Raw genomic sequence first — 25,214 nt, forward strand, 5'->3', positions numbered from 1 at the left:
AGTTTCAAATTAACTAATGCTCTTGATCATTATTTGATGAACTTTGCTTTTTTAAATAGAAAATAGGTGTGTAATTTCACAGTGGTTTAGTTACAGAACAGGCAGCTAGAATTCTGGACAATTGATCCAGAGACATTTCAAATTCCACTATGTCAACTGAAAATTTAAATTAAAGCAATTTAATTTAAAAAATCCCAAAATTCTGTTTCATTGCAGCAACCCCTTCTAGCTCACCGACATCCTACAGAGAATAAATTTTGCATCCTGATCTAGATTGGCTAAAATATGATTTCAGCTCCTCCCCTGGACTAATAATGCATTGAAAATGTTGGCGTTGCCAGTGAAGGGCACATCCTATGCAAAAAATAATGAGGGAAATAATCTGCACACCCATTTATGTGCCTATGCCCACCTTTATTTTCACTCCTCCATGATTGCCCTTTGGCTTGCTACTTATCCACAAATTTATGTTACCTCATAATTTGTGTAAGTCTCTTGCACGGGAAATGTAACCTTTTGAAAATGAGATGTTCTCCATCATGCCCTTTCTCTCTCATCTCTTTCTCAGGTGTGTGAGCAAATGCATATTCTGATGCAGAACAAAGCCAATGGATATCACAACCATACCTCTTGGTCTGTAGAGATATGCTGATCTCAAGAAGAAAGTCTTATTTTATGCAAGGAAAATATAAATTCAGTTACAAGTGTAATTTCAAATGTTCAATACATTTGTGAAACTATACATGTCTTCTATCTATATCCTGACACTTTAGGGTTTAGTTGTGAAGTTCATGTTTCAAGTAACATGTCAATAGCCATTGACCAGAATCAGAATCTTGCTGGTTTTGCACCTAGTTTTAACATTATTTTTTTAAATCAGGGATTGGGGTTGTTTTGCCACACTATCTCAAACAATATTGTATGGGATTGGGAAAGCAATTGAAAAATTCATGCAGTATAAATCAAAATTCTTTAGCTGCATGGGTTTTTTTTCCACGAGTTGTGTGGTTGATGTGAATTATTTGATTTGAGCAGTAATTCCATTTGAAAATAAGCCATGAAGATGTTTTAAGTTTACCAATCCTGTTCAGCAATAAAACACATCTCAAGTTCATGATTTAATTAAAGATCTTTTCAGGTAGAATAAAATGGCAAATGGCAATCTGCAAACACAATATGGATGCTAGAAATCTGAAATAAAGCAATGTTGAAAATGTTTAGGTCAGCAACTCCTCTAAAGTACATACATTTCTGCTTTCCGTTCTAAGGAAGTGGAGCAACATGACATGAAAGGAAAACTGAAAAAAATTCTGATATGGTAGTAGACAGATAAAATAATAAAATGAATGACAATACAATACTAAGGCTAAAAGAGCAGTGTGAATATGATTGTTACTAAAAGCTGTGATAATGAAGGAAAAATGAGTGCAATGATTATATTCAGAAATTATTGAAGACCTTAGTTAAGTATGCAAGACTCAAGTGCTGGGTTGAAAAAATAGCTACTTTTCCATGAATTTGCAACCAGCTTCACCAAAACAAGCAGGAGGAGTGAGCAGAGAATAAGAATGAGGAAGGGGTGTTGAATTGGCAACAGGTGATCACAGAAGATGATTGTCATGCTTGTGGCCTGTTAGTGATCGCTAGATTGTTTAGTGTGTGGAATTCTCTGCCTCAGAGGGCGGTGGAGGCAGGTTCTTTGGATGCTTTCAAGAGAGCTGGATAGGGCTCTTAAAGATAACGGAGTCGGTATATGGGGAAAAGGCAGGAACGGGGTACTGATTGTGGATGATCAGCCATGATCACATTGAGTGGCAGTGCTGGCTCGAATGGGCCGAATGGCCTACTCCTGCACCTATTGTCTATTGTCTCCAATCTAAAGGAAACTTCATTGCAAGTCCATTCAATGACACAGTAAATTTAAAGAAGAAGAAACAAACTAAAATGTCACCTGATAGGAACTTCAGGGACACTGGTTAGTGGTAATTGTGTAGGTAAATGGTCCAATGTTGCAATTCTTGCTCTTACATGGGATAATACTGTGGGAAGAAGGAATGGTACTGGAGTGATGGAATCGGAGAAAGACTTTGGTGTCAGAGAGGCAATGATCCTTTTAGGATTATAAGAGGAAAGGGTAAGGGATTCAGTAGCCTCACTAGAAGTTTAGGATATCTGTTGAATGTAGCAGTTGTTGCAGTCAAAGTTGAGAACAGGAACTGTGTTGTGTATCTTGCATGATAAAAAAGATACTGTTATAATGCATAAGTGGAAGAAGCTATTTTGTCTGAATTTGAAGCATCAGATGCTGGCCCTGTATGGAAATAGTATGATATCCACATTATATCATGTTGGTATTAAAAAAAATAGTCCTTGCCCCTATTTCTGTGAAGACAATAATTCAATCTATTACTCTGATGAATGCCATTTATACTTGGAGTCCAGATTTTGCTTTCCATGGTCAACAGATGAGGTCAACGTGAAGGGGAGAGACAGTAATTGATCTCCAGATAGAAAAGGGATAGTTTATAAACTAGTTTTGAAAATATTTAAACTTTTTCGAAAAAGTATTTCTGGATGCAATATTTTTACACACTTTGATATATATTTGTATATTTGGTTCGCAAGTCTTCGGCGATTTTCATTTTTGGAATCTATGGTCCTTTGGGTAAGATTAAAACTCTTGTCGGCTGTAGCTTAGTATTAAACTGCAATAGGATTTCTTCAGTCTTCTATACAACTGTTGCTACTTCAATCAAGTATGTAATCTTAAATTATTATTTCCATAATAATTGAACTGCTTTCTGATGCACAACTGGGTGTGTTAAATTTGGTGTGCAGCTTCATGTATTTAAATTGCTTTTATTTAAGTTTAAATGATTTCTTACAATGTTTGACAATAGCACACATTCACCCTTTCCAAGAATGCTTGTTTGTATATAAATTTGCCTCCTACCAAAATCCTGCAGTTCTTTCTCATTTTATACTTATGTGGAAGAAATGACAATTGATTTTGTCTTGCAGCCGTGAGTAATAGAATGCCTCCTGGACCGAACGCTTCTTCCCACACTACAACACCCCCTACTCCTCAGCCTCGTACTCAAACTCCAAGTCCAGTTGTTTCTCCTTCTTCAATGTTGCCCCTTTATCCTTCAGTTGAAATTGACGCCCAAGTAAGTTTTTTATAAATGCATAAACATTGGGAAATCCTTAATAAAATAGGAAATTATTGAATGTATTGTAAATTATGTGATTCTCTTCTATATAGATAACCATTGTGATACTGGCTGATCTAATAAATACAGGTTTTGTTATTTTGGGTTCTGGAACTTCTTCAACAGTGCTGCTCTCTTGAGTATAAGAACATGTTGCATCTATACTGTGCAGTTGATTGGAACTTCATTTTACAATTTACTGTTTTTTCCGCTTAGACTGAGAGTAACCATGATACAGCATTAACGTTGGCATGTGCTGGGGGACATGAAGAACTTGTATCAGTATTAATAGCTCGCGGTGCTAACATTGAACACCGGGATAAAAAAGGTATGCATTAGTTAGGAGTTAGATCCGATTTAATATCATTGAGATAGAAAAACTATTTGTGAAGTAGTCAAATACAGCTCTCCTTTTATAAGGATGCAATCCAGTTTAATAGGAATTATTTCTGAGCAAATAATACTTCAGTTGCTTGATATGTGCCACACTTGAATACGGTTAGTGGCCATTGGTCAATCAAATCACACTCTGGCAACTATCCTATGATTATTGCATTTGAATGTATTACTTGGGAATATCATTTTGAAAAACATTGTGGCAGTTAGAGAACAGTTTGGCCAATTAGAGAGCAAAGATTTGGACCATTTGGCACAACAAAGTAAAAAGCACTGTTAATGCTCTTCTGGGTTCATCCTAACTTCTAATACTTTCCCCAGTCAAAATATCCCTTTTTAAATCTCCAAATGAGAGTAGTGATGCTCAATTGGCCTGCACTGGATAAAATTATTAATTCACAAGTGGGTAACAAACTTGACATTTTCTGGCATCATGCTGAAAGTGTCTTCGGGAACTATTTTACATATCCATTTGAGTATATTTTATGTATGCATAGCAAAATCATTATTTTGGAGCTCAATTCGATGATGGCATATATTGATGTTTCTATTAATGGATTTCCAGCAAGTCTAATTTGACGTTTATTACAAAATTATATTTTTCCCTTTGATTAGGTTTTACACCACTAATTTTGGCGGCTACAGCTGGTCACGTTGGTGTTGTAGAAATTCTGCTAGATAAAGGTGCAGACATTGAAGCACAATCTGAACGTACCAAGGATACACCTTTGTCATTGGCTTGCTCTGGAGGAAGACAAGAGGTAAGACCTCTACATCTGCAATAGTGGTTAAAACCAATGTTAACATGAAAGTGTGATGGTAATTGGTTGTTGCGTTGTATTGTATATATTCTCAATTTAATGGAGTAACTACTTTGATTATAAAGCAGTTGTTAAATTCATAAAGCAAAGACATTTTATTTGATTATATTTAGGTTGCAGTAATAAATTGTGAATGGCCAGCTTTTTGCCATAGCATTGGTCAAGACCTTAGTATTAAATTCCAAGGAGGTTAAAGTATAAGATAATTCAAAACTAGCACCATGTCCATACATGTCTGAATGATATCTCATTTAAAACCATAATTATTGCAATGCCCTGACATGTCCTGGAGACACAAGAGTCTGCCGATGTTGGAATCTTGATCAAAAAACAAGTGCTCGAGGAACTTAGCGGGTTAGATAGCATCTATGGAGCAAATGGGCAAATTGACTGTTCCGCTGAGTTCCTCTAGCACTTTGGTTTTTGTCCATGACGTGTTCGATAAAGCGGATCAAATTTTACTGAATTTAAATTAATTTCTAAATTTTTCTTTGAATGTCTCTAGGTAGTAGAGCTGCTGTTAGCTCGCGGTGCAAACAAGGAACATCGGAATGTTTCGGACTACACACCTCTCAGTCTTGCTGCGTCTGGTGGCTACGTTAACATCATTAAGATCCTTTTGAATGCTGGAGCAGAAATTAATTCCAGGTATTACAGTTAATCCTAATATACAAGTCATACACTCACTGACAATGTTTGCTTAATGTGATCAAATTTTAACAGCTCCGTTCAGTAATCCTGTTTCTGATGCTGTTTCTTGTTTTAACCTGATATTAAAAATTGGATCTCAAAGTCATATGTTTTACCTCCACCGCCATTGCTCCAGCAAAAAAAGTTTGTTTTGTTGGTGCTTTTACTGTAGTCAGCTTATATCTTGCATTTTGTAGTTTTAACAAAATAATCTCATAAATTGTTGAAAGTGCAAGCTGATAATTATTTGAGGATATTTTGAAACCTGGCACAAAAGCAAAAGTATTAGCACATTCACTGTGTGGTTCAAAGATTGAGGGAAAAAAAGCAAAGAATAAAAGGCTGGGTGAATTATAGTCAGTAAATTAAAAGTCAAATTTAATATTGAAGAAATCATTTGCGGTGCAGATGATGTTGCACCTTGCCTGTTGATTTTAATCGTCCACTTCAAAGGAAAACAAGAAATTGAAATTGCTCAATGTTATGAATGAAGGCAGTGAAACTTTGTTGTATTATATGGGTCGTGTGTGTGTGTGAGACATTGAATCATTGGCATACATATGAAGTTAAATGTTTAAGGACGCAGTCTCACACATCACCGTCACTTTTGCATGTTTGAACAATTTTAAATATTTAATTTGAATAAAACTGCCAAAGAAAGGGATAAGAGAAAAATAATTTTATGAGTTTTTGATTTGGCTTGTAAGTGGTACTGGCTGCTGCTCCCCCCCTTCCACCGTATTCCATCACTGAGGGTTTTCTCATTAGTTAGAAATAACTCAAAGACTTGGTTTTGAGGTGGATTAGAAACATAATGTTACATGTCAAATGAAAGTTAAACAGTGTGTAGAGATGAGCAAATTAGATTTTTTTAAATGTTCATTCTGTTGCAGGACTGGCAGCAAATTGGGGATTTCTCCTCTGATGTTAGCTGCAATGAATGGCCACGTGGCATCAGTAAAACTGTTGCTTGATATGGGCTCTGACATCAATGCCCAGATAGAGACCAATAGAAACACTGCCCTCACTCTGGCTTGCTTCCAAGGTCGAGCGGAAGTTGTCAGCCTACTGCTGGATAGGAAGGCAAACGTTGAGCACAGAGCAAAGGTAATCTACTGATATATATATATATATATATAAGTAATTCCCCGAGTTTAAAATTTATATTTTAATCATTATTTTAACAAGTCTTTTTGATGCTTGCACTTTATATGAGCCTTTTGTTCACAGTTTGATTGTTTAAATTATTTGAGTGACATTTCAAAAGTTAGCATTTAATTTTGCACATCCACTTCTTATCATCATAACTCTTCAAGTGACATTTCATTTTGTTATTACTATTGTCATGCCATTGAATTTGTTTCACTATATCCGATTGAATTTTACTGTAATTATGATTAAAGTGTACTTTTTCTAACTATTATAACAATGCATGTTCTTGCCCCTGGAAGGACAAAATCACTTTGCATCAACATGAAGTTCTAGTTTCTGTTTTCCTGTCTATAGTTGGTGCCCTCTCTCTGTTATTCATATAACAGAGAACAGTATAGCACAGGAATAGACCATCTTACCTACAATGTCTATGCCGTACACTTGTTGGTCTTTCTCAGATGTATGTTGGTTTAGTCATACAGTATGGAAACAGGTCCTTCAGCCTAATTTGCCCATGCCGACCAAGATGCCCCATCGACACGTCCCACCTGCCCACGTTTTCCCCAAATGCCTCTGGATCTTTCATATCCGTGTGCTGGGTAGGCTAGCAGTGAGAATAATTGAATCCTGTTTCCAAACTCTTGTGCTCAGAAATGGGCAGAAAGTTGGGGAACTGTGGGAAGGAGTAAGAGGCAGTAAGACTAAAAGGAATTCAAACAAAGCAGAAAGATTAATCCTAAACAAGCACACGTGGATATGCAACAAAATACTAAATATGACTACTCTCATTTACATTACATTGCTGTGTCCCTCTCTGTGTGTCCCTCTGTGTGTGTGTCCCTCTGTGTGTGTGTGTGTGTGTGTGTGTGTGTACCTGTGTGTGTGTGTGTGTCCCTGTCCCTGTGTGTGTGTCTCTGTGTGTGTGTCTCTGTGTGTGTGTCTGTGTGTGTGTGTGTGTCTGTGTGTGTGTGTCCCTCTGTGTGTGTGTGTGTGTGTGTGTGTGTGTGTGTGTGTGTCTCTGTGTGTGTGTGTGTGTCTTCTGTTTGTGTGTGTGTGTCCCTCTGTGTGTGTGTGTGTCCCTCTGTGTGTGTGTGTGTCCCTCTGTGTGTGTGTGTGTCCCTCCCTGTGTGTGTGTGTCCCTCTCCCTCTGTCTCTGTCCCTCTGTGTGTGTGTGTCCCTGTGTGTCTCTGTGTCTCTCCCTCTGTCCCTGTGTCTGTGTCCCTCTGTGTGTGTGTGTCCCTCCCTGTCTCTATCTCTCTGTGTGTGTGTGTCCCTCTGTGTGTGTGTGTGTCCCTCTGTGTGTGTGTGTGTCCCTCTGTGTGTGTGTGTGTGTCCCTCTGTGTGTGTGTGTGTCCCTCTGTGTGTGTGTGTGTGTCCCCTCTGTGTGTGTGGGTGTGTCCCTCTGTGTGTGTGTGTGTGTCCCTCTGTGTGTGTGTGTGTCCCTCTGTGTGTGTGTGTCCCTGTGTGTGTGTGTGTGTGTGTGTGTGTGTGTGTGTGTGTGTCCCTCTGTGTGTGTGTGTGTGTCCCTCTGTGTGTGTGTGTGTCCCTCTGTGTGTGTGTGTGTCTCCCTCTGTGTGTGTGTGTGTGTCCCTCTCTGTGTGTGTGTGCCCTCTCTGTGTGTGTGTCCTCTCTGTGTGTGTGTCCCTCTCTCTGTGTGTGTGTCCCTCTCTGTGTGTGTGTCCCTCTCTGTGTGTGTGTCCCTCTCTGTGTGTGTGTCCCTCTCTGTGTGTGTGTCCCTCTCTGTGTGTGTGTCCCTCTCTGTGTGTGTGTCCCTCTCTCTCTGTGTGTGTGTCCCTCTCTGTGTGTGTGTCCCTCTGTGTGTGTGTGTGTCCCTCTGTGTGTGTGTGTTTGGGTGTGTGTATCTCTGTGTGTGTGTCTGTATCTCTGTGCGTGTGTGTCTCTCTGTGTGTGTGTGTCTCTCCCTGTGTCTATCCCTCTGTGTGTGTGTGTCCCTGTATGTATGTGTGTGTCCCTCTGTGTGTGTGTGTGTCCCTCTGTGTGTGTGTGTGTGTGTCCCTCTGTGTGTGTGTGTGTCTGTGTGTGTGTGTCCTCTGTGTGTGTGTGTGTCCCTCTCTGTGTGTGTGTGTGTGTCCCTCTCTGTGTGTGTGTGTGTCCCTCTGTGTGTGTGTGTGTGTGTCCCCTCTGTGTGTGTGTGTGTGTGTCCCTCTGTGTGTGTGTGTGTGTCTCTCTGTGTGTGTGTCTCTCTGTGTGTGTGTGTGTGTCCCTCTGTGTGTGTGTGTGTGTGTCCCTCTGTGTGTGTGTGTGTCCCTCTGTGTGTGTGTGTGTCCCTCTGTGTGTGTGTGTGTCCCTCTGTGTGTGTGTGTGTCCCTCTGTGTGTGTGTGTGTGTGTCCCTCTGTGTGTGTGTGTGTGTGTCCCTCCCAATGTGTATGTGTGTGTGTGTCCCTCTGTGTGTGTGTGTCCCTCTGTGTGTGTGTGTGTCCCTCTGTGTGTGTGTGTCCGTCCCAATGTGTATGTGTGTGTGTGTCCCTCTGTGTGTGTGTGTGTCCCTCTCTGTGTCACCGTCTCCCTCCCTGTGCCTCCGTTTCCCTCCCTGTGCCTCCCTGTCCCTCTCTGTGCCTCCCCCTCCCCCTACGTGCCTGCGAAATGGGGGCTATGTGTGAGTAGATAGGGCAGGGCATGGGGTAAAAGGAGTGAATTAATAACATTAATATAATATCAATGGGGGTGGTTAGTGCGTGTGTGAGGTTGGTTGGTGTGTGTGTGACGCCTCAGGCCGCCCCCTCGCAACCGGGTCTGCACTTGGTCTAGTGACATATAAAATTAAAATGTTTGTCTGCAGTTTCATATAACTGGAACCGTTTCTATTTAGACTGGCCTTACACCTTTAATGGAAGCTGCCTCTGGAGGGTATGCAGAAGTGGGAAGGGTTCTGCTTGATAAAGGTGCTGATGTTAATGCACCACCTGTGCCTTCATCACGTGATACAGCTTTAACCATTGCCGCAGATAAGGGTCACTACAAATTCTGTGAACTGCTGATTAACAGGTATTTAATGATCTAAATATTTAATGCAAAAATACTTGTTTCAATATGATTACATTATGGTCCTGTAAATGTATAGCCAACAATTTTATCCATCTTTGTTTGAACACATCAGAGGGGCTCACATCGATGTTCGCAATAAGAAAGGTAACACGCCTTTATGGCTGGCAGCAAATGGTGGGCATTTTGATGTAGTCCAGTTATTGGTCCAGGCTGGAGCTGATGTGGATGCAGCAGACAACCGGAAAATCACACCTCTAATGGCAGCTTTCCGCAAGGTAAACTCTCGTATTTTACTCACTATTCTCCAGAATGTTGTTTACTTTGTAAAATTGGGAAATGGACAGTTAGGTAGGAATATACATTTATTCAGAACAGCTGCTTGGTTTCCATTTAATGTTTCAATTTGATTTGAGTAAGTAACAAGATTGGCTCTTTCATCAGCAAAGAGGGCCAAGCCCCACAACGCCATTGACTATGAGGATGCTATCAATCTTTTTGCATTGGTGCTAAATCTTGACCTCACTTAAACTGATCTTATCTCAAATATTTAATAGTGGTTTCAACCTTTTACTTTGACTACCCCCCCCCCCCCCCCCCACCCACCCACCATAGCCCCATGTAGAAACCTATGCTGCTGAATCGGATAAATCAATATTTATTTCAGAATTCCAGCCCCTGCAGTATTTGGCTTTGTATGTGGTTCAAGTGTTCAGGTACACTGAACTATTTAAATGATGTTTGTGTCTTTATGGTTTGTGGAAATAGGACAAGTTGTACTTTTAATTCTTATTCACTGCCATTTGCTTGCACGCCTGTGTGTGACTTTTTTCCTTCAACTTCTTCAGCTATAAAATAGTTTCTCTTGCCAAAATATGAGACTAAAAAAAAAATGATATCCAGAGCTCTATGTACTGTGAAACTTTCATTGATTAAATAAAGGCTTCTCACTACCAGCAATATTCGAAATAATCAGGTTTAAATTCATCAAGAGAAAGCTATCCCTGTGTAATCTGTCAGGAAATCCAGTACATTTCATGTCAAGTCAAGTTTATTCGTCACATATACACATACGAGATGTGCAGTGAAATGAAAATTTGGGATTGTTCTTGAATTAACCTAAATTGCTTTGAAGGGGTAGGATACCGGTCTGCTGGGCTCAAATTGTATCTTCGGAATGAAAGATACCAAGACAGCATTTTTCCTATCTGGTCAAATTTAGATACCCATGTCAAAGGAAAAAAACATTTGTAATGTTTTATGCACTAAGAATGCAGAATAGTAACTCAGGGCAATAGGGAAACTCAGATTCTGCATCTTTTCTCGTTTATTTGCATCCTGGCATCGCTTAAATGTATCTAAAATATCTGCTGTAAAAATTTTATTGAAACAGTTAAAGACAATAGATTGAGAATAATGTAATTTTCTTTTAGGCGTGTAAGGTGATTTGATGGTTTAATCAGTAAGCTTACAATAATTTATGTATGAACATATCTTTGTGAAATCTGTTACTGGAATGTCATTTAAGTTTCATGTTCAATGTATAGATTGAATCATACTTTTTTTTTTATAAACCAGGGTCATGTAAAAGTTGTGCAGTATTTGGTGAAGGAGGTGAACCAATTTCCATCTGATATTGAGTGTATGAGATACATAGCAACGATAACTGACAAGGTGAGTGCAATCCCATTTTGTGAGATTCAAGAGTGCAAAATTATTTTTCTTGGCCTTGGATTTTAATTTAAATGTTGACATTTGTACATATTCCTCTTGAAGATCTCTGCATCTTTAGTGTGGATAATTACAATTACATAATCTCCAACACTTTATTACCACGCTATGAATATCTTTGATTTCATTTTTATTTTGACATTCACAACAATAATTTCTATTATTTGCAAAACCTCTCAAGGTGCCAAAAATCTAACCGTGGCTCATTATTCTATATTCTGTTCTCCTGGGTTCAGCTTTCACATGTAGGCTGATTATATTTGCACAATGACTGGACCGGTGCAGGTCTTTGTTTTCAGTTTGTATCTAGCATTGAAGAGCTTCCAGCCGAAAGTTAGGAAGACATAAGCTATTGCTTTGTGATCTGTCACAAAATCGCCCTTGATGTACTCGTTCAGACTCTGTTCAAATTGACTCTGAACTGAGCTTTATGACCCATTTCTGGTCAGTCAGAAATGCTATCCGTTCTCTGTCAATAACTTGTTCTGATTTTATCCCCACCTCCAGTTATCTGCAATTGAAACCATTAAGCACAGTTTGAACTCTTTATTCATGTAGACCCTTTTAGCAAAGAGGATAGAAATGCAAAGTGGTACATTCCATGTTCCTAACCTCTGACAAGAGGCTCTTCAATTCCACATACAATATCTATTGTCTGCATTTTATTTTCCAACGTCTGACCACAAGAGAGTAGATAATGTCCCAAAATAGAACGCACAGATGAGGAAGAGCCAAGGATAAATTCTTGCGTGTCTTGAAATAAGCTGTAAATGCTGAAATTGTTCAGGTCATAACAAAAAATGGAACCAAACACAAGCAGTCCTATTGAACTTGGCAACAGAAATGCATTGAAGAATTTTGTGATTACCCATGCTAAGAACGCAGAGATGGTAATGTGCTAGAGCCGGAGAGAATAATGTTGTGTACCCATGAATCTAAGCAATACTTGTTTACATAATTCAAGAAACCTGCTGACCTACAAATAATTTGTGCCAAAATATTTTTGTCAGTCTCCAGATGGCTTGCACCTCTGATTCATATAGCAAAGATAGGGCCCTTTGGCCCCATTCATCCATAGTGACCAAGATGTCCATCTGCACTAGTCCGTGTCTCTGACATTTTGGCACTTTAAGATTTAATTGATTTGACAAAGCCCTATTAAGATTATTATTTTCCGTTTGTAATAAGGTGTTCCATAATTTATGATAAACAATTGGTCAAATGTTTTGGACAGAGGTTTAGTTAACAATTGTGCTATTGCTATAAGGAAACGGTATTTGAACATTTTCATGACTTGTATGCTTTTTGGATAAGTGATCATCATGTTTTCCTAGTTACACTTTTAATCTTCTAGCCACTGTGTATATATACACACATTATGATGACCTAAAAATGTAAGAGCTTTTAATCTGATTATAATTCACTGTTCTAGGAGCTGCTTAAGAAATGCCACCAATGCATGGAAACAATTGTTAAAGCAAAGGACCAGCAAGCCGCTGAAGCAAACAAGAATGCAAGCATTCTGCTGAAGGAGCTGGACTTGGAGAAGGTGGGAGATGATTATTCTAAAATTGTGTCTCTTGAATTAATTCCCTTCTAGCAACATGGTCTATTTTTGTAAATAATAAAATCTGCACACTTTATTACTTAATCTGTACATTAATATCTTTGTAGTCAAGAGAAGAAAGCCGAAAACTAGCTCTTGCAGCAAAAAGGGAGAAAAGAAAGGAAAAACGGAAAAAGAAGAAAGAAGAGCAGAAGCGGAAGCAGGAGGAGGAAGAAGCCCGAGTTAAGGAGAGTTCAGAAAAGCAGCAAACTCCTGAAAAAGATAGATTTGAAGGCAAGTTTTCATCTTATGCGAAAGGCACGTATTTTAAGGGCTTTGTTTTTTGTTTAAAGATTGAACTGATTTGCTCCTGGTTTTTCCACAGATGAGGAAGTTGTGCCCATAGAGCCTCCCAGTGCAACCACGACGACAACCATTGGTATCTCTGCAACTTCAGCCACCTTTACTAGTGCTTATGGGAAAAAGAGAGCTAATGTAGTAACAACACCAAGTACTAACAGGAAGAACAAGAAAAACAAAACTAAGGATTCCTCGCAAAGTGTTCAAATAATTCTAGAAGATCAGCATATGTCTATAGCCCAACAGAAGGCAGATAAAAATAAAATCAATGGTGAACCAAGAGGTGGTGGTGCAGGAGGGAACAGTGATTCAGACAACGTTGACAGTACAGACTGCAATAGTGAGTGCAGCAGTGGTGGTAAAAGCCAAGAGCTCAACGTAATTGCTGATTTCCACAACTTCAGTGAGCAGAAGTTATATCCGACAAGAAGTGAAAAGTCTAATACATCCTTCTCAGAAACTCAGAATCATGCAAGGTGGGATTAACATTTGTTCAGACTTTGATTCTTCCTCAACAGTATCTTTGCATATGGCATTTTCTCCTAATTGTGAAATGTGCTTATTTCTAGACTGCATGATAGCACCAGTGAACCAAATTCCAACTCGCTATCTACAACTCACAAGTCCACTTCACTGCCATTGTCCTCCCCAAATGGAAAAATGAATTTAACCAGTCCAAAGCGAGGTCAAAAGAGAGAAGATGGCTGGAAAGAAGTTGTACGAAGGTAACTACAACATTTATTAATTCATTATCTGTATTAAGTATGCTTACAAGGTATCTTAAGTAAATTCATGCTCCCAATTTTCCATCAAAATAAATGTAAAGAAACTGAAAACTGCTTAATTCCTCTAGCCTAGGTGTGCTTTGGTCAAAATTTAAGATTTTTTGTTTGACAATGTACAGATTGTACATGTCACAATGGTCATGTTATGAATGCCTGACTCGTGTACTTTAAACTTTAAGATAATGTCAGCACTTTGATTTTGTTTACTTGATGAGAATGTTACAAAATAAGGTGTACTTGGATACAATATTAGACTGCATGGTGGCGCAGCGGTTGAGCTGCTGCCTCACAGCGCCAGAAACCCGGGTTCGATCCTGACTATGGGTGCTGTCTGTTCCATGTTTGTATGTTCTCCCTGTGACTGCGTGGGTTTCTCTGGGTGCTTTAATTTCCTCCCACATTTCAAAGATGTGTAGGCTTGTTGGTTAATTAGCTTCAGTAAATTGCCCCTCGTGTGAAAGATGCAAAAATAGGATAACATGGAACTAGTGTACAGGTACAGCATGGACTTGATGGGCCGAAGTTAATTGTCACGTTGTATCTTTAAAGCTAAAAAACATAACTCGCTCAGAGATCCGCCGCAGATATATTGTGGCAAATACTGAATTATCTTACAGCCATTCATTGATATCCAAATTAGATCCATTTGTGGGAAAGGTTTTGTTAAGGCAAATGTTGACAGTTAAGAAGGCTGGATGTAATGCATTATCGGCATTTCAGTACAGTTTATGCAGAATGATGTACTTTTCATTATAGCAAAAAATGTCTTTGCATATCAAAGTATCACAAAGAATCAACAATGTAAGATTTTTAAATGATTACGTTTGCCAAGGCATTATTCTTATTAAGTAATCTGAAAGTTCAATGAAAGAATGTAATTATATTTTGCAGTAATTCATTTTATGCAGCTTTATAAAAATTAGCCCCCAATGTCCGAAATTATATCCTCGGTTTAGGGAAATTGCGTTTGGTGAGCATTGCTACAGTTCTGTCAATGGCCATGATCAATTTTATGTGCGAGAATAATTTACATCCTTTTTGTTTATGAAATTTTATCTGAAAGATTATTTTCAAACAAATGTAAAGATGTTGCTACAGTAGTTTACGTTGAATCATCATACGCTGCAGGAAGAGCATCTCTGCACATTAAGGTCCAGTTAAACGTGTATTGAATGCCCTTTGCAATGCCAACGATATTGATTTCTAAATTGCAGTGCAGTCCAAAACATTCTCTCTTTTAGACTAATTAAATAGGAATATTAAAAGGACAAAGATGGAAAAATTAATAGTTTTTGAACATAACGTTTGGTACTCATAATAGTTTTTAAATTATTTTAGATGATCATGACATTGGGGGAAAAATGTATGGCATTCAATGTACATTTAAATAATTGCACTGTGGAGTGCAGAGATGGGCGCCCTCCAGTGTAAGATGATGCATCCTAAAGTATTGCAGCAACTTTTAGTCCTAGAGCATGGCAACGTGTTGTACAATTCTAATATTACATCCCAACTACTCGATACCCTGGCTGATGGCCAATGTGCCCGAGGCCGCCTTCATGATAGGGATGATAATAGAATTACGCCATTCGGCCCATCAAGTCTACTTCGCCATTCAATCACGACTGATCTCTCTCTTCCCCCCTAACCCCATTCTCCTGCCTTCTCCCCATAACCTCTGGTAGGTTCTTGACCACTCTATCTGCATGTTACGCCACTTTCAAGGAACTATGTGCCTGCACCCCTGGATCCCTCTGCTCTACAACACTCTCCAGAGCCCTGCCATTCACCATAAAGGTCCTGCCCTAGTTTGACTTCCCAAAATGCAACTTATCTGGATTTAATGTCATTAACCACTCCCCAGCCCACTGATCGTGATCCTGCTGTAATTTTTGCTAACCATCTTATACCTATTTATAATACCACCCAATTTAGAATCAATTGCAAACTTACTAAACATGCCTTGTACATTCTCATCAAAATCGTTGATATAAACCACAAAAAGTGAATAAACCCAGCACCGATCCCCGAGGCACACCACTTGTCACAGGCCTCCAGTCTGAAATACAACTTTTCACCATCACATTCTGCTTCGTTTCATGGGCCATTTTTCTATCCAGTCGGCTAGCTCTCTGGATCCCATGTAATCTAACCTTCCAGAGCAGTCTACTGTGTGCAACCGTATCAAATGTCTTCCTGAAATCCATATAGACAATGTTTACGGCTTTACCCTCATCAACCTTTTTGGTTACTACTTCAAAAAACTCAATCGTATTCGTGAGGCATTATCTCCCACACACACAGCCATGCCAGCTGTCCCTAATCAACCCCTTGTCTAACCAAATGCTTATACATTATCCTTCTGAGTACTCTTGAGTAATTTACCAACCACAGATGTTGGGCTCACTGGTCTATAGTTCCCAGGCTTTTCTATGCAGCCCTGCTTATACAGAGACATAACAGTAGCCACCTTCCATTCTTCCAGAACCTCATCCTTATCTAATGATGCTTCAAATATCTCAGCCATGGAGTCTGCAATTTCTTTTTCTAGCTTCCCAAAGTGACCTCGGATATATTTGATAAGGCCTGGGAGATTTGTCAACCTTCATACACCATAGGATGTTCAGCACCACCTCTACCGTCATTCTGACTGTCCTCAAGATGCTTACATTAACTGTCCCAAGTTCCCCAGTCTTTGTCTTTCTTTTTGTCCATCTTTGCTGTACAACTTTATGACTGACTCCTTGATACCACCCTGATTCCTACGACAAAGCCAATTTTGTGTCTAAATAGTTAGCTCTCCCTAGATTCCCTGCCATCTAAATTTCCCGAGCAACCTACCTTGTGGAACTTACCAAAGGCTTTGGTCAAGTTCAAGCTCTTGCCCTTATCAACCATCTGGGTTACTTAAACTGAATCAAATGTGTGATACATGATCTCCCATGCTCAAAAACATGCTACCTATCCCTCGTCAACCCCGGTGTTTCCAAATGCATGTATATCTTATACCTCAGAATCCTTTCCGGTAACATGTCTACCACAGATGTCAGGGGTCAGTGGAGTTTGGATTTACTTCTTGGTCTTTAAATTAAGCAAGGGCATTGTTAAAGCTGCATCAAATTTGTTTTGGATACCATGACATAGACTTAAAATTAACCAAATTTTGATTCTGATTAACATAATGGAAAATGTATGGGTATTGTAAGACAAAACTTAGCCAGGGTCTTGAATGTTTGAGTAAACTTTTACTATTTGGATATCATATTAAGTGTGAGGAATGTTTGCTTGTGATATGTTACCAAAGACTGCTAGTGTCTCGCTTTCCATATCCTGGTATATGTTGTTGCTTTTGGGGGAGGGGGAGGGGTGGGGTTTGTATGTGAAAAAGCAAAATTGAAATAATACATATTGAGAATTTTGTGATTTTTATATAGAGTTGCCTTAACCAGGTCAAAGAAATTATCAGTCCCCGCGTCGGTTGTATCAAGGATAATGGGAAGAGGGGGATGCAATATAACTGCTATCCAAGATGTTACTGGTGCACACATTGATGTTGACAAGCAAAAAGACAAAAATGGAGAAAGAATGATCACAATAAGGTAACTGGATGTTTAACTAGAATTTACGAAGACAAACGGCAAAAAAGCTGCAAATTGCTTTGCTTGTGGTAACATTCAAGCTGGAAGAAACCTGCGTAGGTTCTATGACATTTAAGTTGATCAGTGATATTCCTGGCTTGGCTTGCTGATTCAAGTGTTTCACGCTCATAATTATCTCATATATTCCTAAAGCTCTTCAAAGTACACAAAACTCTAAAGGAAATATTTTTTGTGACTCCACCCTCTGATGAAAATTAACATCTTTGTGGGTTTTAAAAAAAAAAACAACACAAAATGCTGGATTAACTCAATGGGTCAGGCAGCATCTCTGGAGAACATGGATAAGTGATGCTGCAGGCCGGGATACTTTGACTGATTGTAGTGGGTTGGGGTGGGGGACAGAAAGCAGGAAGAGAGGAGGGGCATGGCAAAGCCTGGCAAGTGACAAGTTGAAACATGTGAATATGGTGTTTGATAGGCAGATGGTTGGACAAAGGTCAGAAATGAAATGACAAAAGGTGTGAGATAAGGTTAGAAGAGCTGTTAATTGTGAAACCAGAGCAAGGAATGTCGGTGGAAGGGGAAGAAATGGGTGCAAGTCCAGTTGGGGCACAGGAAAAAGAGAGGTGGAGAAAGGTTGGAGCGAAAGGCATTGAGTTGCGTTTGGTTAGTTACCTAAAATTGGAGAAATCAGTTTGGACCATTGGTGCTATAAGCTCCCCAAGTGGAATGTGAGGTGTCGTTCCACCAGTTTGTGTGTGGTCTCACTCTGGCAATGGAAGCGGTCTAGGACAGAAAGGTCAGTATAGGAATGGGAAGATTTTTGCAGTTGCAGCATCGATAAAGAACAGTGGATGCTGCAACTGCAAAATTCTTCCCATTATTCAATTATCCGTATTGAGATTTCAATATCTAAGCAAGCAAGAGACACATTTTTTTCTGAATAAGCGAGTTCGGCATTCCGACTGCGCATGCCCAGGTCATAGGTCACTCGCGATAAACATTCTCGGCAACTCTGGTGATGCGTGGACACAGACGTGCGTTTCATCCGTAGTCAGAATCAAACCCGGGTCTCCGGCACTTTAGCCTTCCATCAGTCAGGGTATTGAGTATAGAAGTTGGGATGTTATGTTACAGTTGTACAATACATTTTTTGGTCACCCTGCTATTGGAAGGATGTTATTAAACTGGAAAGAGAGCAGAGAAGATTTACAAGGATATTGGCAGGACCGACCTGTAGAGAGAAGATGGGCAAGCTATAAGAATTTATTCCTTAGAGTGCAGGAGGCTGAGGGGTGATCTTATGGAGATGGATATAATCATGAGGGGATTAGATGGGGTAATGCACATAATCCTTTACCCTGTGTAAGGAAATCAAGAACCAGACATTGGTTTAAGGTGAGAGGGGAAAGATTTAATAGGAATCTGAAGGACAACCTTTTCCAGTGCTGGATATATGGAACGAGTTGCCTGAGGAGGTCGTTGAGGCAGGTACTATCATAACAGTTAAAAGATATTGGGATAGGTTCATGTTTAAGAACGGTTTAGAGGGATTTGAGCCAAACATGTGCAAGTGGGATAGTGTAGCTGGGGCATCTTGGTGAGCATGGACAAGTTGAAGGGCCTGGTTCCGTGCTATATGACTCCAACCCAGTCAGCAACGTTTGCATTGCCTACAATGCAAATATATCATTCCTTAAATTTAGTGACTAAATATGTATGCATTAATCCAGGTGTGAGCTAGCCTGAAGATGGGTCCCGACCCGAAACGTCACCCGTCCTTTTTCTCCAGAGATACTGCCTGCCTACTCCTGTACGTTTTGTCAATCCATGAGAAAGTTGCATTATCTTTTCTCTTATTGTGTACTGCATACTTTTTGGCAATATTCCCTTTGCCTTCATAATTACCTGTTGTAACAACATTACATAATTTTGTGTTTGATACACTAGGGCCCCCAGACCTCTTTATTCCACAACATTTTGTAGCTCATTCCATTCTTTCAAATTGGATAACCTCTCAAATTTAATCATATTACTTAATTGCCAATATGGCCTCCCATAACCACATCTTTACATATTTGAAAATATTATTAGCAAATTGTGCACTGTCCCTTCATCCAAATCAGTAATACAGATCATATATAAATGGGGTTCAACATTGATCTGTTATACCCCACCCCACCAGGTTGAAGATAACATCTCATCCCCAAGCCTCTGCCTATTGGAAATCCAAGAACATAACATCTACAGGAACCTCTTTCAGGATTTCCCTTTCATAACATCCTATTGATTCTGCTTGATTGCCTTATGATTTTCTGAATGTCCTGTTTTATTACCACTTATTTTCCACTATTTCCCATTACACTTGGTAGACTAATTTCAATAAAACAATTTCCTGCTTTTTCTCTCAATGACCAATGAATTGAGCTGAACCACATTTAATTGCAAGCAAAAATCGAAGGGATCTAAACAAACTTTCACTAATGATAAAGCTTTATATTTTACTCTTTACAGAGGTGGCACAGAATCAACAAGACACGCCGTGCAGCTGATTAATGCACTAATTCAGGATCCTGCAAAGGAACTGGAAGATTTGATTCCTCGGAATCATATCAAAAGTGTCACGGCCAACACAAGAATGGGGTCTACTGCTGCGACAAGTACATCTAGCACTACAACTGCAGGAAACAGAATAAGCGTTTCAATGATGTCGTCATCTTCAACAGCTTCTCTGGCTTCACCATCATCTGCATCATTACAATCCATTAACAAATCTGGTAAAAATATTGTATCAAACAATATGCGTCCTACATTTTCAGTCTCGCTTCCGTTGGCTTATTCACATCCACAGTTGGCACATGCTTTGTTAGCTGCTCAAACCATACAGCAGATTCGGCACCCACGGTTACCCATGGCGCACTTTGGAGGAACCTTCTCTCCATCGCCAAACACTTGGGGTCCTTTCCCAGTAAGACCTGTAAGTCCTGGGAGTGCCAACAGTTCACCGAAACACAATACAACTCGTCTCACAAACCAAGGTGGCAATATTGTTCATGCCGACAGTGGTAATTCAGCTTCTATCAATTCGCCTTCTGTGGCAGTGAGTTCTCCAACTTTCACGACACAGTCTTTGTGTGTCACAAGCAGTCCAACTACATCGGCCAGAAAACAACTCTTCACCTCGGTCAATAAAACTAACACCATGATATCTGTGACTTCAGCTGTGACAAGCAGTTCCTGTTCGCTGCCTGTAAGTTCAACTGTATCAGTGAGCAATGGGCAACCACCTACTCCACCACCACCTCCACCAGTTGTTGCACAGTCTTCTCAGCAGTCCATGTCATTGACTAAGAATGAATCATTTACCACCACCACTTCAAAGGACGAGGTGACCACCACAGATCAACCAGCAGGGAGCCAGTGCGCACTTTCAAATATCTGCAGCAGCTCCTCAGTCAACAGTAATTCTGGAGCTATAGGAATACAACCTACTTCATCACTTCCCAGCATTCTGCCACAAATTCCAAGCCGTAGCTCCTCAGATATTCGGCCCACTTTGGCGAAGCCTTATATTTCGAATTCAGATCATGGATTAGTGGTCCCAAGCAGTCTTGCATCTACTCGCCCAGTGACTAAATCAGCTTGCCCTAGCGTTCAGACCAACAACACTTTACCTCAGTTAGCTGCAGCTTCTCCTCAAGTATCGCACAGAATTCAACCTGGTGCTCCTTTCTATCCCCATGTCCAGCAAGAGGCGCAATCTGTCTTTGTCCCAAACCCAGTTCCAATGGTTTCTACTCAAGACCCAATGAAGCAGCATGGCGTACCTTCTATGCAGCTTTCATCTGCACTTGGCATGCTGAATGTTTCTCAGATTCATGCAAACCCCGGGAGCAAATCCCTGCCTCCAAACTTTGGCTCTGCAGCTCTCTTCAGCCCTTTCAACACTTTCTTTGACAATACCCAGATGACAGCAAATCACGTGTGGGGAAGTTGTCCACTGCCTTCACGGCCAACCCAAGATCCAACATTCAGTGGACATTCTAACTACATGGGCAACTCTGTACTTGGACAATTAGATGGAGTGCTTCCTCATGATAATTCCAAGGCTCCAGGTTTCAGGCCACCTTCACAAAGAGTGACTTCAAGCCCAACAGGTGAGACGAACAGAAAATGTAAATTACTTATGTTGTTTATTACATGTTTATTCTTGATTTGAGCATGCTGATGTAAACTATTTTGAGTTTCTGTGCAATAATTGTAAATATTTTGAAACTTGGGCAGAAACTTGTAAGTTAATATTCTAAAATGTTACTAGCTTATGTACTTGCTTACCTCGTTCCCTATTCTCTTGGAGTCTTTCCTTACTAAAAAAATGTAACTATATAGATAGGATTATTTAGGGCTAATTTCCCCACCCTAAACCAGTAATTATAATTAGAAATGGGTAATTTTGAAATGAAGATTCTTCTGAATATGTTCAGGAACAGGTAATTCCTATAATTAGAAGAATTGATCACTTTCAGGACAAGAATCTGGCATGTGGTGTATTCTGTGCGATTTTTGGTAGTTTGTGTCCCTTTTTATTGTTGGGGTATATCAAAACTCAATATTAAATTACAAAGTTTATTCATTCAATTTATGACTTCCCTCATAGTAGATAATTATTAGTGTGAGCTTGCTACAGGTAAGGGGGTAACTGAAATGCTTTACACTTTATAGCAATGCATTCTGAAGTTTAGCATCAACTACAGATAAATTCTTAATGAATTTAATTTTGTATGCTGCTAATCAATATGCTTGTTTTTAGTAGTACATGCTTTTGTAATAATCTATGAATATGTATGTGTATGCGGGTAGATGGTACTTTAGAGTTGGGGGAGATGTAAGCATCAATATTGGCCGTCAAAATTAAATATGCTATTTGTGAAAGGACATGGATTCTTCCAGTAGTAGGCAAGCTGCAATCCCAAATAGGTTTATATGCAGGTGGGGGCAAATAACTTGCAACCTCAATGATTTAAAATTCTGTCCCCTTGCAACCGTTGAAAGAAATAAAGTACAAATTCATCAGAATCTTTTCGAGGCAAGCCACGTTCATCAGTTATAGGAGCAGAATTGGGCCATTCGGCCCATCAAGTCTACTTCACCATTCAATCATGGCTGATCTATCATTCCCTCTCTCATGCCTTCTCCCCATAACCCCTGACACCCTTACTAATGAAGAATCTGTCAATCTCAAAAATATCCATTGACTTGGCCTCCACAGCCAACTGTGGCAATGAATTCCATAGATTCACTACCTTCCTACTAAAGAAATTCCTCCATCTCCTTTCTAAAGTTACTTTCTTTTATTCTGAGGCTATGGTTTCTGCTCCGAGACTATCCCACTAGTGGAAACATCGTCTCCACATTCACTCTATCTAGGCCTTTCACTGTTCACTGAGGTCCCTCCTCATCCTTCTAAACTCCAGTGAGTACAGGCCTAGTGCCTTCAAACGCTCATCATGTATTACCCAATCATTCCTGGGATCATTCTCGTAAACCTCCTCTGGACCCTCTCCAACACCAGCACATCCTTCCTCGTATATGGGGCCCAAAATTGTTCATAATAGTCCAAATGTGTCTGACCAGTTCCCACATCTTGCCATTAGGAAAAGGAACCAAAGATAGCCACAGTCAGTCAATGGTGCTTGGCAGTGGTGTGAGTGAAGAGTGAATGAATGTTAACCCTCCCTATAGTAGCTGCAAATCCATTCCCTTGATGGATGCTTTTGGACTTGCAAGCAAACCATGCCCCGTAACCTCTTGTGGTTCTCCAAGGTGACTGCATCAGTCTTAGCACATGAGAATGAATGGTTTTGGGCTACATTCTCAGTTGTCATTGGAAATGTTGAACATTCTTGGGACCTTGTTTGACCACGTTGCCCACTGGAACTTTGGTCTATCTCTGGCTATACATGGTTCTTGAGTTGGCCGCAGAGTTTCGCTTTAGATTTCGAAGAGTAAATGTGAGGGAAGGTTGCATAAATATTCTTTGCATTCTATTGACTTTGGAATGTTAAGGATTTATATAAATATTAGTAATCATGAATGATATAAATACAAGTGATCTTTTAAGATTTAAATTAGGCCATTTAGGAGGAAGTAAAATGGAAAAGCACCGTTTCCCCCCATAAGGCAATATAAAAACAAGACCTGCTTTCTCAAAATTCCAAAGATCAATTTTCAAAATTGAGATGGGCCTATTTTTTTGAGCCGCAAAGGCAGATAAATAGAGGTTGAAGTCGATCAACAGTGATCTAATAAAACGTTGGAACAAACTGCCACTAGTGTTTATTATTGGACAAGATAATATATTTTTCTTGAGGTAGCGGGAGCTGTCAGGTGAAGTACATTTGTGCCATATCACTGATGCTCAACAGTGCTAGGCAAAATGTATTCAACGTGCCTGTTTTTAATCGGTCCCTTTTAGTTTACTGTAATGTCCATGCCCTCTACTTTTTTTTTTTAATGAGACTACAACTATTTTTCTCTACCATTTTTGCAGTGAGACATTTAAGTGAAACACACTTGTAGCTTTAATTATTACCCCCTAATTAAAGAGAAATGTGCAAGTTATTGATAAGTCACTTTTTATGATGTGCATTTCTCAAATATTCCATTACATGTGCTTTTTTTAAAAATGTCTTTGAAGGAATGTCTGCTATGGACCCATCAGGCAATGCCATTTCTTCCTCTTCCACCCCAATGACGAGTTTTGCTCCAAGTATGGCTGGAAGTCAGGTGTATGTACAAGGACCAGCCCCTGTAGGAATGCCTGCTCCTAGCTTCAGCAGACAACATTTTTCCCCACACCCTTGGAGTTCAACAACTGCTCCAGCTACATGTATGTACAAGCTGATCCTTTCTTTATTTTAGTGGTGTTTTGGGACATGGGAAGTTGTACTCCTCAATCTAGGAGACCCACTAGTCATTATTTGCACGTGTAAAAACCTCCATGATCCAATCTTCAAAATATAGTTAGAGAATTGTGATACTAGCTTTGCAAACCAAAATACTAAAGAAGGTGCAATGCCAAAACTGAACATTAGCCCTGAGATTTTTAGGGAGAATTTCAAACTTTTTATTTATATGTAAAGTTGATTAAATTCTCATTCTCTCAGTAACTACATATGAAGGCACCACGTAGTGAAATAAACTTTAAATCTTGTGGCCGTTACTTATATGCAGTGAATAAATATCTGCCAAGACAATTTGTCTTGGTGGCTTTGATTATTTTACAAGCTAGAATCTCAATATGTACATTGAAAATTAAACTGATTGTCAACTGGTAAATTTGTTTTTAATCTTTCATTGTTTGTTTCATAGTACATGATTCATCTAAATAAATTACATTACATTTTTACACATGTTTAAAACCATGATTTTCAATATTGGTGAAATGTAGAACAATTTAATGGCAGGCGTTGGCGCACATTTTTGAAATGTTATCTTTTCACACTTTGAGGAAAGTGATGAGTGGTAGCTGTTCTCTTGTTTATATTGTTTAAAATGCTTTCTCAATCTCCCATCAGCAGCCAAACCAAGAGAGACAGAGCTGTTAAGATTCAACAGAGCTATTAAGATTCACAGTGGCCTAAGAGGGATGTTAGATGGTTGACCTCAATGAAGAAAGTCAGATATAACAGGACATGCACTGTTTTTAATGTAGTGAAACTATTCCAAAGAGCTTCCAAGGAACATTACCTGCCAAAAATGAGACAAATTTGATGATGTATCCCCTTTTTGAAAAAGGACAGAATTGTGGTCATTACTGAACTACAAATTTTCTAATTAGCTCCTACTTCCATATGCCCAGCAGTTGCCTCAGGGTCTCTTTGTTGCTTTGGGTTAAAAAAAATCAAGTTCTAGGTCA

The 25,214-nt window shown here is 39.5% G+C and overlaps 1 protein-coding gene across 7 annotated transcripts in view; it reads left to right on the plus strand.

The window, feature by feature from the left end:
- ankhd1 (ankyrin repeat and KH domain containing 1) overlaps nt 1–25,214 on the plus strand; it is a 145,481-nt gene that overhangs the window by 114,479 nt on the left and 5,788 nt on the right. For 6 of the 7 annotated variants that reach the window (XM_055643106.1, XM_055643107.1, XM_055643110.1 and 3 more), the window contains 15 exons: nt 3,022–3,170; nt 3,429–3,540; nt 4,224–4,369; nt 4,935–5,077; nt 6,013–6,226; nt 9,103–9,278; nt 9,391–9,553; nt 10,854–10,949; nt 12,439–12,555; nt 12,681–12,846; nt 12,938–13,388; nt 13,482–13,637; nt 17,132–17,296; nt 19,811–21,453; nt 23,994–24,185. In XM_055643106.1, the coding sequence (XP_055499081.1) occupies nt 3,022–3,170; nt 3,429–3,540; nt 4,224–4,369; nt 4,935–5,077; nt 6,013–6,226; nt 9,103–9,278; nt 9,391–9,553; nt 10,854–10,949; nt 12,439–12,555; nt 12,681–12,846; nt 12,938–13,388; nt 13,482–13,637; nt 17,132–17,296; nt 19,811–21,453; nt 23,994–24,185 (4,089 nt within the window). The remainder of the gene's footprint in view (nt 1–3,021; nt 3,171–3,428; nt 3,541–4,223; nt 4,370–4,934; nt 5,078–6,012; nt 6,227–9,102; nt 9,279–9,390; nt 9,554–10,853; nt 10,950–12,438; nt 12,556–12,680; nt 12,847–12,937; nt 13,389–13,481; nt 13,638–17,131; nt 17,297–19,810; nt 21,454–23,993; nt 24,186–25,214) is intronic. The other variant, XM_055643109.1, reaches the window with a different exon arrangement.

Source organism: Leucoraja erinacea, chromosome 11 (assembly GCF_028641065.1).
Source record: "Leucoraja erinacea ecotype New England chromosome 11, Leri_hhj_1, whole genome shotgun sequence".
NCBI lineage: Eukaryota > Metazoa > Chordata > Chondrichthyes > Rajiformes > Rajidae > Leucoraja > Leucoraja erinaceus.